Here is a 14798-nt window from a genome sequence, read left to right on the forward strand (position 1 = left end):
ATTTTTTTATCCCCTTTTTAAAATGTAATAAAATATTAACAGGCCACATTCATCAAATCTGACTGTGCAAAACTATTGTAGTCTTTTGAAGCCATGCGATCATTACTCTTTAGGAATAATTCAGCAATCTGTATCCCACGTGAACACCCATAATCATACTAATAGAAATTCTTTACTTTTTAATAAATTGCATCTTTAGTTTTGGCTTCATTTTCAGATCACAGATCTGTAAATATGGACTGAAGGTGCATATATTCCTGATGTGTGTTAAATGTGGAGATCATTTTCAATGTAAGGCATGAATGCTCTTCTTTCTTCATCAGAAGTGCCACACAATGCATTAGTAATGGGAAAGCGAAAGCTGCTTGAAAAGATCTTTCTCCGTCTCTGCGGAGCCTTTTGAAGCTCTTTAAGAAAGATAAAAAAAAAAAAAACTCCTGAGCGTCCTGAGATTTGACAGTATGTTAATGAGTTCACTTGACCATTTTGAGCAGTCTTCATTGTCAGAAAGAGAACAAAGGATGAAATGAGGGATTCCTCTGTATTTATCCTCTCTTGGCCTTCTGAGATGAGGATACACTAGAAAAGAAGGTGCGAATTTAATATTTTAAAAGCTCATGTACTGTAGACAAACACTAGTAAAAGCCTGGAACGAGAGGACTTGTACATCAAGAGATCTTGGGTTTGCATCCCGGACGAGCCCCCAATTATTGAAGTTTTAGTTGATATTAGTAAATGAATCATCTAACATTAATAATATACACTTATTTTTACAGTGTTATTTTTTCATTTGTTAATATAAATAAAACCAATATGTCACAGTGCATTAACTAAAGTTACCAAATGTTTACCCATAGTTTAAATAATGAAAAAGTAAGTTGAAATGAATAGTACTAAATGTCCTACAGTCCAGAATTGTAAAATAAATTAGCATTTTGTGTAGAAAAGTCAATATGAAAAGACATTTACAAGACAACACAGTAAAACAGAGTTATTTGCAAGTAAAACAGGATATTTGATATATAAATATCAACCAAAACTGTAATAATTGGGGGCTCGTCCGGGATGAAAACAAAAGACCATTTGATCTCTACGCAAAATATATATATATATATATATATATATATATATATATATATATATATATATATATATATATATATATATATATATAAAATATATTTTGCGTAGAGATCAAATGGTCTTTTGTTTTCATCCCGGACGAGCCCCCAATTATTACAGTTTTGGTTGATATTAGTAAATGAATCATCTAACATTAATAATATACACCCCTTTTTTTACAGTGTTATTTTAATTTGTTAAAATAAATAAAACCACTACGTCACAGTGCATTAACTAAAGTTACCAAATCTTCACCCATAGTTTAAATAATGAAAAAGTAAGTTGAAATAAATAGTGATAAATATCCTACAGAGAAGAATTGTAAACAAATTGGCATTTTGTGTAGAAAAGTCAATACGAAAATTAATTTACAAGGCAATACAGTAAAACAGAGTTATTTGTAAATAAAACAGGATATTTGATATTTTTTTTTAACTATTTTGCGTTGAGATCAAATGGTCTTTTGTTTTCATCCCGGACGAGCCCCCAATTATGGTATTTTTGATTGACCGTAGTAAATGATTTATCTAGCATCAATGATGTGCACTTTACAGCACTTTTCTTCTGTTGCTAAATTTAATGAAATATAATTGCTAGTTCACTGTGCATCAACTAAAGTTAACAGATGAACAGTTTGAATTATGAAATGGATGTTAAAATAAACATTAATGCTTGCCCTAAAGTCTGATGAAATTATACAAAAGTGCATTATGTCTAGAAAGGTCAGCATGAAATGGCATTCACAACACATAATACTTCTGCAATGCCAAAAATTCCTGAATAAAAAAGGATATTTGTGAATAATTACACTGATTTTGCATAGAGATAAAGAGATCTTATGTTTACATCCCGGACAAGCCCCCAGTTATGGTATTTTTGATTTACAGTAGTAAATGAATCTAATATCAATAATAATAATAATAATAATAATAATAATAATAATGTGCATTTTCATATAACTTTCCTTATTTTGCTAATGTTAATAACAAATATTTGCTAGTTCACTGTGCATTAACTAAAGTTAACATACGCATTGTTTAAATTATGAAATGAATGCTGAAATGAACATTAATGCTTGCCCTAAAGTCTGATGAAATTATACAAAAGTGCATTATGTCTAGAAAGGTCAGCATGAAATGGCATTCACAACACATAATACTTCTGCAATGCCACAAATGCCTGAATAAAAAATGATATTTGTGAATAATTACACAGATTTTGCATAGAGATAAAGAGATCTTATGTTTACATCCCAGACGAGCCCCCAATTATGGTAGACTTGGCTGACAGCAGTAAATGAATTATCCAAAATTAAGCATTAGTTTTCTTTTGTTAATGTAAAATCTTACTGTAAAATGATGTTAGAGCATTTCATTTGACGCCCTGAATCAGACATTTAGTTTCATTATATATTTAATGTGACTCTGTAACCAAGTATAAATACACTGTAAATCAAGACATCTTTATACATTTTTGTTAAGGTGCGTTGTACGCCATTTCAGATGGAAACGAACAACAGCAGTACATTTAAAAAGGCTGAAAATACGAAGTAATTTAGGTACATGGTACCAAGACATTTAAAAAGCAGTACATGACATCAGAAATATTGCATCATTTCTATAAAAAAAGAACATGTGCTGTGCTCATTTATATGAAAGTTTTTCTGCCATGGGAAAAAAATTACATTAAAAAGGTGAATTTTACTGTTCTTTCTTTTTTCTTCTATCTATCTGTCTGTCTGTCGGTCAATCGGTCCGTCAATCCGTTGGTCGGTCTGTCTGTCTGTCTGTCTGTCTGTCTGTCTGTCTGTCTATCTATCTATCTATCTATCTATCTATCTATCTATCTATCTATCTATCTAGATGAGAGTCATATTTCTGCGATATAAAGTCAGAATAACAAGAAAATCAAATATAAATATAACGTGCTATATAAACATTATTTCTATAAAATTGTTTACATCTTTTTGACATCTTTTATTTTTTACAATCAGTTTTTTAATCTCGAAGTTACAAGAAAATATTAAATTTAGAGTCGCAGTTACTGTTAAATAAACATATGTTGGTTTGATTATTTTTGTTTGTTTTTTTGTATTTTATTTACATGTTGTTACATTTTATTAAATAAAAAAAAATATTATTAATTTTGCCAATTTATCCCTTGGCAGAAAAAAAGCTTCCATATGTTTCAGCGCAGAACGATATTGGATACATTGTACATCACTAAAGAATTAAATTAATTCATTTCTCTCTGAAAGTGTTACTCCGAACCCTGTAGAAAAGACATTATTCAAGGCAGTAAAGTATTGGCAGAATTTTTAGTAGCCTGCTATGTTGATGATAAAAACTCTTTGTGATTAAAAAAAAGGTTTATAAACAGTGTTGCTTCGTATTTTTTTTACTCTTAGTTCTTTTTACCACCTCCAGTCCTAAATGCATCAAAGCCAGTTTAGCCTTTCTTGATCCATTTCCATTAGAGCACATCTCTCTTTCTTTCTTTTCTTTTTTTGTTTTTTTTTTGCTGGAATTTCAACCTCAGTGTTTTTAAAAGCTGACACTTTTTCTTGTCTTTCCAGAAAACAGTGGGATAAAGCAGTCTTCAGGCTGGGGTCTGGACCCAGTTGGCTGACGTTACCCTGACAGGAGCACAAACACACACATCCAGACCAGAAACAGCGGGAGGCTTCGTGCTTCTCTTGCGCCAGAATCCATCCCATCAAAGGCTTTGGTTTGTGGGTGATGATATCTGTGATTGTTGGTATTTTCCGGTGTCACTGCAAGAGAAAAGAGCCAAAATGAAAGCAATTCCACTGTATATAAACTAGCCAGAGGGCTTTGTTGAAGGCATGTGTTTTCAGGATGATGAGGAATGATGATAACGGATCAAAAACATTTCAACATCACTATCAAGTTCCTTCTTCTGAGTCATATCTACTGCTGTCTTGAGAAGAGCACACTACTAATATTGCTAATGGAGAATATAGACACTCAGCCTAATGTCACTATAAAATCTAAATATACTCTTCTTATTTGTATATGTATCTGGTAATGCTTAATATAAATAATGGATCTGTGCAATTATTTTACAAACATGAATTTGCCCTCATAAACTTTTATTAAATACCATAACTGTCGATTCCCCTCAAAACGACTTCACTTCTATTCACATGGAATGTATTTAGGGCGGAGTTATCAGTTATTTGGGGCGGGGCTATCAGGGTGTTTCTTGTTTCTGCTCTGAATTCATCCATTCATCAATCTTTCCTTCATTTTTTTTAGCAATGCCGTTCTTACAACAATACAATTGAATCCCAAAGAACAAAATCATGGACAACTTATATTCTTATTGCAGGACTGTTTCAAGTCACAATGGTGGAATAAAGGACAATAATTATTAATTAGTTCATGAATTATCTTAATTTCCATTTCATTATGACTTTAAAAGGCAAAAACTACACTTTTATGATAAAACATGACTAAATTTTCCATCATTTAATGTGAGAGCAAGAATGCATATCATAAAATGCTACTAAGATTTAAAATCTGGACAACTGAAAAAAAAAAATAAATAAATGCTCTATGTTTTCAGTTTTATTCAAACTAAAATCAGGGTTTTTTTGGTAATTCATGAATGGAAATGTACTTGTTTATTACTTTGCCATTTAAACACAGCTGTCTTTGCAACAACAATGAAAACAACAACGTAATCTTCATCATCAACAAAAACAACAACTTCAACAACAACAACAACGTCATCATCATCATAAACAGCAAAATCAACATTATCATCATCATCATCATCAAAAACTTCAACTACAACAACAACAACAACAACGTCATCATCATCATAAACAGCAAAATCAATATTATCATCATCATCATCATCATCATCATCATCATCATCAAAAACATCAACAACAACATCATCAACAACAGCAACAACAATGCCATCATTACCATTAACAACAACAGCATCAACAACATCATCATCAACATCATCATCATCAAAAAGCATCAGCATCATCAACAACAACATCAACAACAACAACAGCAACAATGTCATCATCATCATCATTAACAACAGCAACAACATCATCATCAACAACAACAACAACAACAACAACAACAACAACAACAACAACAACAACAACAACGTCATCATCATCAACATCAACAGCAACATCATCATCATCATAAAAAACATCAACAACATCAAAAAACATCATCATCATCATCAATCATTAACAACAGCAACATCATCATCATCATCATCATCAACATCAACATCATCTACAACAACAACAACAATGTCATCATTACCATTAACAACAACAGCATCAACAACATCATCATCAACATCATCATCACCATCATCATCATCAAAAAGCATCAGCATCATCAACAACAACATCATTAACAACAACAACAGCAACAATGTCATCATCATCATCATCATCATTAACAACAGCAACAACATCATTAACAACAACAACAACAACAACAACAACGACAATGTCATCATCATCAACATCAACAGCAACATCATCATCATCATAAAAAACATCAACATCAAAAAAACATCATCATCATCATCAATCATTAACAACAGCAACATCATCATCATCATCATCATCATCATCAACATCATCTACAACGACAACAACAATGTCATCATCATCATCAACAACAACAACAACATCTTCATCATCACAAACATCAACAACTACAACAAAAACAACATCATCATCATCATCATCATCATTACCACAGAAACAACAACAACAACAAACCTCAACAACCAACCACAACAACGTCAACATCATTATTAACAACATCATCAAAAACATCAACATCAACGACATCATCATAAACAACAACAACAACACCAACAACGTCATCATCATCATCGTTAACAACACCAACAACGTCATCATTAATAACAACAACGTCACTATCATCATTAGCAACAACAACATCATTAACAACAACAACAGAAAATAACCTCAGTGTCTGAGACAGTTGGTTCTCTCCAAACTCCGCCTTTCCAAGTACAATACATGAATTGCTAATTGGTCGGATTGTCTTGCGGTGCTTTGATTGGTCAGATGGCCCATGTGATTAGACAGAGGGGCATGATTTTATTATATATCTTATTTTTATGTATTTTCTTATTGGGTGCTCTGCTCTGACTGGTCAGATGGCACAGTCTGTTGTGAATAACTAAACAGTCAAGCGGTTCTCAGATTGGTCAGATGACCCAGTCAGTTGTGATTGGCTAGATTGTCAGGATGTTCTCTGATTGGTCAGGTGACCCAGACTGTTCTAATTGGCCAGAAGGCCCTACTCTGCACTGATTGGTCAGATGTCACAGTTTATTGCGATTGCTCCACGACTTAAAACACATACTGGAAAGCAAATGTCCATTACAATTTCTGAATACCACCTCTCCCTTGCTTGTAAACACAGGTATATGAAGAGCAATGATTGTGTCAGCTTTACAGTATCAATTCAAGCTCAAGTCCTTATTTTTGGAGGTGCAATGAAGTGTATTTTTCATGGCAGCAGAAAAGTGTTTTCTTGACATGTTGAAAACAAACCAAATCCCTCCAAACTGAACTAAATCTACAGTGTTTGAGGGACACAGTAGAGATTATTTGTGTACAGACAATACAGATTGTAAGGGGACCAATAATTAGTTACTGATAACACGATTCAATTGGTTCAGAATCACATCTTTATTTTGAAAGACAATATCTTAATTTCTTGACCCCCTCAGAAGTAAATGTTCAAAGATTTCATATGGGTCACACCTTTTAAAAGGTACACATTCATACCTAAAACTTACTCTACTAGTGCCTAAAGTGCACCTCAACGACAGTTTTCTTAGCTTTATTTTTGAGCCTGTGCACTTTAATGAAGAAAGCATCCATTTTAATGCATCTTAAAAGTCCTACTATTTTAAATTGCAAGCTAAAAGCATTTTCAACAACAACAACTAAAAAAAAATGTACACTTTTTATCATATATCCAAATGGATGCACATATCAGATGCTTTCACGAAAATCACAAAGTGCGCAATGCATAGTTTCCCATTGTTCCTGCCAGAGGAGCTTCACGAGGAGCCAAAATCTACAAGCTTTCCTCAGCAGGATCCAGCAGAAGAGCTCTGAAACCTTTCCAACCATTTTGTTTGTGCGTTGCACACATTTCTCACACTGACGAATCATTCTCGACAGCTCACATTTCCTGGCATCGGAATGGCTTTGGGAATATTTATCTATCTACGAAATGTTTGAATTCAGTTGCCGAAGTGTAATCCATTAACTGAGTTTTTCGAGTTACGTCACACCATTAGAGAAACAACCATTAGAAGCCGATAGAAAAAGAAAAACAACCAGAGCAGAGAAATATATAGATTTTTGACAAATGGTAGCATCATTGCGCATAAAACTCTACCTATAGCTGTCACACTGTCCTAACAACACGCAACGCAATAAGATTCCAGCAACAAGTAATTTGTCTGTCTGCCAGTGATGCAAAGTGACAGACTCTTTTTTAATGTTATTAATAGGCTGCTGAGTGACTGATGTTGCAGTTCAGATCTGCTACAGAAACTTCAAGCACCAAATACAAATATAAAGCAAAATACCTCGTGGGCTGCATGCTATATGAAAACACTTGTTGAAGTCAATACATTTATTGACAAGGGCTGTTTCTCAATATGCGTTCTTCAGCGGTCTTGCGTTCTCGTGTTCTCGTGCAACTTCATCATCAGCTGCCTAAGTTCAGTTCCAATACTCAAGACCGCAAGTACGGAGGACCCGTGAAACTTCCCGCATGTGATCTTGATATCGAGGACGCAACGATGCAGACTTGAGCACCGAACTTGCTCTGGAAGTCCCAGAAGTCATTGCGACTGGAGGTGGGAAGCGCAGCATTTTATTTAGATTTATTATTAAAGTTCAGAGATATGACTTATTTACCTCAGGAGTTTCCCTAAATGAAACAGTGAAAGTAAACATTACCATGGACATCTTAATAAAGGAATAAACACATTAAGGGTGTTTGTTTGCTGAAATAAATGTTTTATTTATATTGTGCAACATATTCATAATGTTTTTATGCAAAGTATATATTTTGAAAAGGGGAAAATCAATAAATCGTTGTAAGAAGGCTGTAATGTTTAAATAATTAACCATTTAAAAGACGTGAAGGTCACATGACCATCAGGAAGAACGCAGCATCTCAATTCTCAAAGTACGCGTTCGTTCTTCCGAGGACACCTGGCAAGATCGGTCTCCACAAGAACACAAGTCTGTTCTCTGCGTTCTTGGAATTGAGAAACAGCCAAGCACTTGCAAACAACTCATGTTTGCCGATCGCTTGCTAACAGGAAGTGATAACCTCATGGGCAGTCAGCCATTTCATACAACCACAGAGATGTCAAAATGAAAGTCCCAAACCAAATAAATTCACAAATAATACATGCTTATAATATAGCTTATTTTCTCAACAACAACAACATGATCTTAGAAAACATAAAAAACTTATATACATAATATACAAAGTAACAGCAAACAGTTACACTCAGATTGGTAGCAATTGACACTGAATAAAGCACACAATCAGTACCTGAGGGGATCTTTGTCACAGTAGAAATTTCCGACTGTCAGCTAAGACACTGCTTTGACACAATCTACATTGTAAAAGAGCTATACAAATAAAGTTGAATTGAATTGAATTGAAGTGTAATCCATTGATTAATTTATATATTTCTTTTTTTTTTGTGGTACGTCATACCATTAAAAGAACAACCGCTAGTCATCCGAAGCCATTAGAAAAAAAAACAGCCAGAAAAAAAAAAAAAAATTGGCAAATGGTAGCATTATTGACCTATATAAATCAACCTATAATTGTCACACTGTGTCCTAAAAACACGCAATGTGAAAAGATTCCAGCAACAAGTAATTAGTCTGTCTATACTAAAAGCAACGTGAAGCGACAGACAGAAACATGTAAATACCAGCCAATGCTCTCTGAATTTGATTGTTAAACGTTTTAATATAATTAATACATATTAAACCTCTTTTTAATAATATTAACAGGCTACTGAGTGACTGATGTTGTTGGTTTGCAGTTCAGATCTGCTACTTATTTTATTTTCAAGATCTGAGGTGAACAATCTGCTGCTGCTTTTAGTAGTTTGGCAATAAATGTCACGTAAAAGGGTATTTACAGTATACTTAAATTCGTAGCATTTGACACTGAATAAAGCACACAATCAGTACCTGAGGTGATCTTTGTCATAGTAGTTTATGCTCTTGTTCACATCACGGATATAAAAACGGTTTCCAAAATAGAAATTTCCGACTGTGACTAAGAAACGGTGTCTGTATGCCTTTATACCGTTTCTATTCTAATTTGCAGGTTTACGTGCAATTAAAGTATAAACTGAAAAATGGATGAACAGATTTCCCAGCAAATATTAGTCTATGCAAAAGACAGCAGATATAAAAGCAGAGACTTACAAGCTATAAAACAGCCACCGAAGAATAAATCTTGGAGGAATATCCACAAGATGAATGTAAACAGACAACAACACCTCTACTACTTCTGATACCACTATACCAACGACATCTACCACTACAGAATCTACTACATTAAACTTTTATTCTAGCCGAAAGAAAACAAATAAGACTTTCTCCAGAAGAAAAAAATATTATAGGAAATACTGTGATTCCTTGCTTTATATAAATAATCTAAATATATTAGAGAAAATTGTGAAAAAGTAAAAAAAAATCTAATAATTTTGACTTAAACTCTCTATAAAGCAAAATACACAGTGCATTCACTGTATATTTTAGATATAGTGATAGAGCGTCTGGTCTTTGCTTGGGTTAGCAAAAAAACACCAACATGCCTCCCTCAGAGGCATAAATCATGCTTGAGCTTTTGTCAAATAAATCCGTGTGGACTGAAATTAAGCAGGAATCGATCGGCTGCTGTGGCGTCCCCAGACGGACATTTTAAAGGGTCTAAATGTAGGATATTTTGGCAGAATGCTCGAGACATCGATCCTCGTGTGGCTTCAGAAGGATCTGGATGGGAAGTGCAGCATCTGATATGACACAAAAGTGAAGGAAAACATGCCAGTGGCGGTGGAGGTCTAAATCCTGCTCAGTCTTCAAAAAAAAAAACAGCCTTCAGAAAAACACACTGAACAAACGCTGATGAAGAGTGTCATCTGTACACTATCACAGATCTGCACAACACACTGCACTACCTGAACCACATACAGAAGGCTTTTTGAAAGATGATGAAGGGATGGGATCATTTGTGACCTGTCGTGTGTCTGCTTTGTGTTGTTTTTGATACATTTGCAGGTTTAAGGAAATCGATTCTGAAATGAAGGAAAGGTTTTTTCTGTATGCATGTTTTTTATACATGAACTAATCAAATAAAAAAAAAAATAATAATACACTCAATATTATTTGTACAGTTAAATATAACATTAAAATATATGGCATTTTAAAATTATTTTTATCCAAATGTTTTTGGATGATAAAATATAATATAAAATATAATATGATATAATATAATAGGTAACACTTTACAATAAGGTTCATTAGTTAATGCATTTACTAACATGAACTAATCATGAACAACACATGTACAGCGTTTATTAATCGTAATTGAACATTTACTAATGCATTATTAACATCCAAGTCCATGCTTGTTAACATTAGTTAATGCACCATGAGTTAACATGAACTAACAATGAACTACTGTATTTTCATTAACTAACGTTAACTAACATGAACAAATACAGTAGTAAATGTGTTGTTCATTGTTTGTTCATGTTAGTAAATGCATTAATTAACATTAACTAATGAACCTTATTGTAAAGTGTGACCATATAATATAATATAATATAATATAATATAATATAATATAATATAATATAATATAATATAATATAATATAATATAATATAATATATGCATCAAAATCAATTTAAAAATAAAAAAAATATTAGAAACTACAGCAATTACATATACAATATATATATATATATATATATATATATATATATATATATATATATATATATATATATATATATATATATATATATATATATATATATATATATATATATATATATATATAGCTTGTGCTAGTAATAAATATGATAGTTCTATTTTTTAATGAAAATATGTTTGTACATACATACTTTAAAACAGCAAGAGAGAACTGGTCTCTGATTAGCTGATGTCAAAGACTCTTTGTCCAATCACAGACTCAACTTGAGCAAGGCGCCAAGACATGCCTTTTTATTATATAAAAAAATAAATAATAAATTAATTAAAAAAGAAAAATCCCCACAGAATATAAAAACTAACTTTATTTATTTTTAAATAAAACTTTATAACAAAAATGTATTTATTTATTTGTTTATTTATTTACTTACCTACTTTTATTTTTATACGTTTATTATGGTGAAAATATGAACAACTGTATAAACTAGACCAGTAGCAAAAATCCTTAATATTGATGGATGCGTAAAGCCGCAACACTTTTAAATGAAAATAAACAAACAAAAACAAACAAACAAATAAATATATAAAATTTAACAAATAAATAAAAAAAACTAATAAAAAATGAATAAATAAATAAACAAATAAGTAAGTAAATAAATAAATAAATAGATAAATAAATAAATAAATAAATAAATAAGACACACATAAAAATTGTAAGTTTAATTAACACTGTGGCCACATTTCCATATAGTATTGAAAATGACACTTAACATTGGCTAAATATATTTATTATTATATATTTTTCTTTAAGGAATCATATCGAAGCGGCAAATTCCAGTATTGAGACTACAGTAGAGTGGTGTTCAGTGCAGATGTGCTGGTCAATAATACAGTGATCTGTGCGCTCCTGCTGATGGTTTTGTGCACTCAATCTGAATACAGAAGAGAGCGATGCACTCAGATGTGCTCAAGAAAGCCAATCACAGCAAACTGATGGATCTCTGCGCCTGCTTTAAGGGCTCGATCAATTTCTTCCCAATTAGAATTGAGCTCGGCATCTGAACAAAACGACCCGGTGATCACTTTTAATCAGCTGTTAATCAATTAAAGTCACATTTACATTTGTCGATGCACATTTGCTAATGCACAGGGTCGCGGTGCAATCAAGCATGGCAGAGGTTTGAATTAAGCATAGCAAAAGTTTTGGGCAAGTACCTAAATAAATAATGCTGAGAATTAAGCATTTGAGCATTTTTGAAAATGTTAAAGGAAAATATTATTTTAAGATAATAAGATAAGAAAAAATAATAAGATAAATACATCATCATCAACAAATAAATAAATAAAATAAATAAAAAATATATGTTTTTATATTATATTATATTATATTATATTATATTATATTATATTATATTATATTTATCATATTATATTATATTATATTATATTATATTATATTATATTATATTATATTATATCACGTAATACACTTATATATAATACTTAGTATTTATTTAAAGTACACTAATAAAATACTATAATTATAAATGTAAATAAATATTTAAACAATTGATAAGTTATTTTATTAATTAATACAAAAATTAACAAATTGATTGACTGATTAACTAAAAATTTGTGTTATGATATGTATTTAAAAATGTATTGTTTAATGTTAAGTAATACACTCTTCATAATACATATTTATTTGAAGTACACTAATATAATACTTAATACTTAATAATAATAATAATAATAATAATAATAATAATAATAATAATAATAATAATATATTAATAATAACAATAAATTATTAAAATTGTATTCATGTTTTTAAATAAATTATTTTTGTTAAATCATAATTAATTAATTCATTAAATATTAAACTTATTTTAAAATGAATATATAGTTCATAATATAGTTATGAACTAATAGTTAAAATTAAGACTTGCTATATATATATATATATATATATATATATATATATATATATATATATATATATATATATATATATATATATATATATATATATATATATATATATATATATATATACTATGTTATATTATATTATATTTAGTATATTATATAATAAAATATATTATGTCAAATAATACACTTATAATTATATATACTATCTATTTATAATAAAAAAATACAATAATTTCTTAATAATAATAATAATAATAATAATAATAGTTTACTAAATATATATAAATATGATATATATAAATATAATATTTTACTAATCGTAGTAAATAAATAATCAAATAAATAAATAATTATATAATATATATAAAATTAACATTTTTAATTTTATTAATATTAATATTATTAATATTTAATACAAGTATTATAGCTAAACCAAATAATAACACTCAAACAAAACATCTGCATGAATTAACAATAATTTAAAAGTACTGGAACAGTATCCTAATATTTTCATCCCAGCTGTTTGACGATCATTTCCTCCAAACGACGTCACGTTTATTTTAATGATATTTCAGTGCTATTGAGTGAGATCTGGCGATGCCATAAAGCAACAGAAAGCTGCTGCACGTGTGAACAGCAGATGTGGTATAATTATTAACAAGTAAGCTGTTGTTTTTACAGCAGTTTATCAGGTTTCATGTGTGAGGGTGGCTCATAAGACTATGAAGGTGTATCATAAGTGTTAATAGGTTGTATTAGTTTTAGCTTCTATTCTTGCTTATCATAATAAATGTTAAATTTATCTTATCTTTTTTCTAAAATCAAACAGCTGATTATTTGCTAAGTTGCCCGTTGGTCTGCTCTCCTGAACTGATCCAGTGGTTTCCGTCTCCGTCTCTGTTTATTGCCTGAACCTGCGATGCTTCAGGCCTTTCTTCTTCAGGGACCCAAACGCAAACGCATGTGTCTGTTTGAGCCTAAACAAACGCTATAAAATCAGCTTTATCACCACAACAGGTTCACACAATGCAGCAAAGACAAAGTTGGAGGCTGATGTAAAATCAATGCAAGTTAAATCTTTGGGACCTCAGAGAACAATGATCAATAACACAACAATGGCCAGAAAAAAAAACACACAGATAAAGAGGGTGGAAAAGAAAGTAGTGCTTTCATACAGAACAAACCAGTGTTGGGCACGTTCCTTTAAAAAGAGTAATGAGTTATAGCTACTTGTTACTTCTCTCAAATAGTAACGGAGTTAGTAACTGAGTTACATAATTATAAAAGTAACTCTAAACCAGGGAAAGTAACTATTACACTACTTTAAAAACATCTCATTTGTCAAATTACTACAAAATAAATATAAAACATTGTACACTAGGACGATGCAGTGGTGCAGAAAGTAGTGCTAGATTGGTTAATCGGGAGGAGCGGGAGAACTCCCGGTGGGCCGGTCCATTTTTGGCCGCGAGGGCCGGTGTCCCTAGCTCAGGGGTCAGCAACCCGCGGGCGGCTCTTTAGCGCTGCCCTTGTGGCTGCCTGGAGCTTTTTCAAAAATGTTTGAAAATACAAAAAGATGGGGGAGGTTAATATATTTTTTTTTGTTTTAATATGATTTCTATAGGAGGACAAACATTTGTAACGTTTTCAAATGCTGTCAAAGTGTGTAGAATTAATATTTAATTTCAACATTTCTGTCAACGAA

General features: G+C 31.2%; 2 protein-coding genes across 2 annotated transcripts in view; both read right to left on the reverse strand.

Moving 5' to 3' along the window:
* Nucleotides 1-3195: 3195 nt before the first annotated feature.
* The window catches only part of gpc5a (glypican 5a), a 298323-nt gene continuing 286720 nt past the window's right edge, over nt 3196-14798 (reverse strand). The window contains exon 8 of the mRNA XM_073945913.1: nt 3196-3895. Within this exon, the coding sequence (XP_073802014.1) occupies nt 3753-3895 (143 nt within the window). The 3' untranslated portion in view covers nt 3196-3752. The remainder of the gene's footprint in view (nt 3896-14798) is intronic.
* LOC141375513 (uncharacterized) overlaps nt 13927-14798 on the reverse strand; it is a 30570-nt gene continuing 29698 nt past the window's right edge. The window contains exon 4 of the mRNA XM_073909165.1: nt 13927-14070. Coding sequence (XP_073765266.1) covers nt 13927-14070 — 144 coding nt within the window. The remainder of the gene's footprint in view (nt 14071-14798) is intronic.

The sequence above is a fragment of the Danio rerio genome, chromosome 1 (assembly GCF_049306965.1).
Source record: "Danio rerio strain Tuebingen ecotype United States chromosome 1, GRCz12tu, whole genome shotgun sequence".
Classification (NCBI taxonomy): domain Eukaryota; kingdom Metazoa; phylum Chordata; class Actinopteri; order Cypriniformes; family Danionidae; genus Danio; species Danio rerio.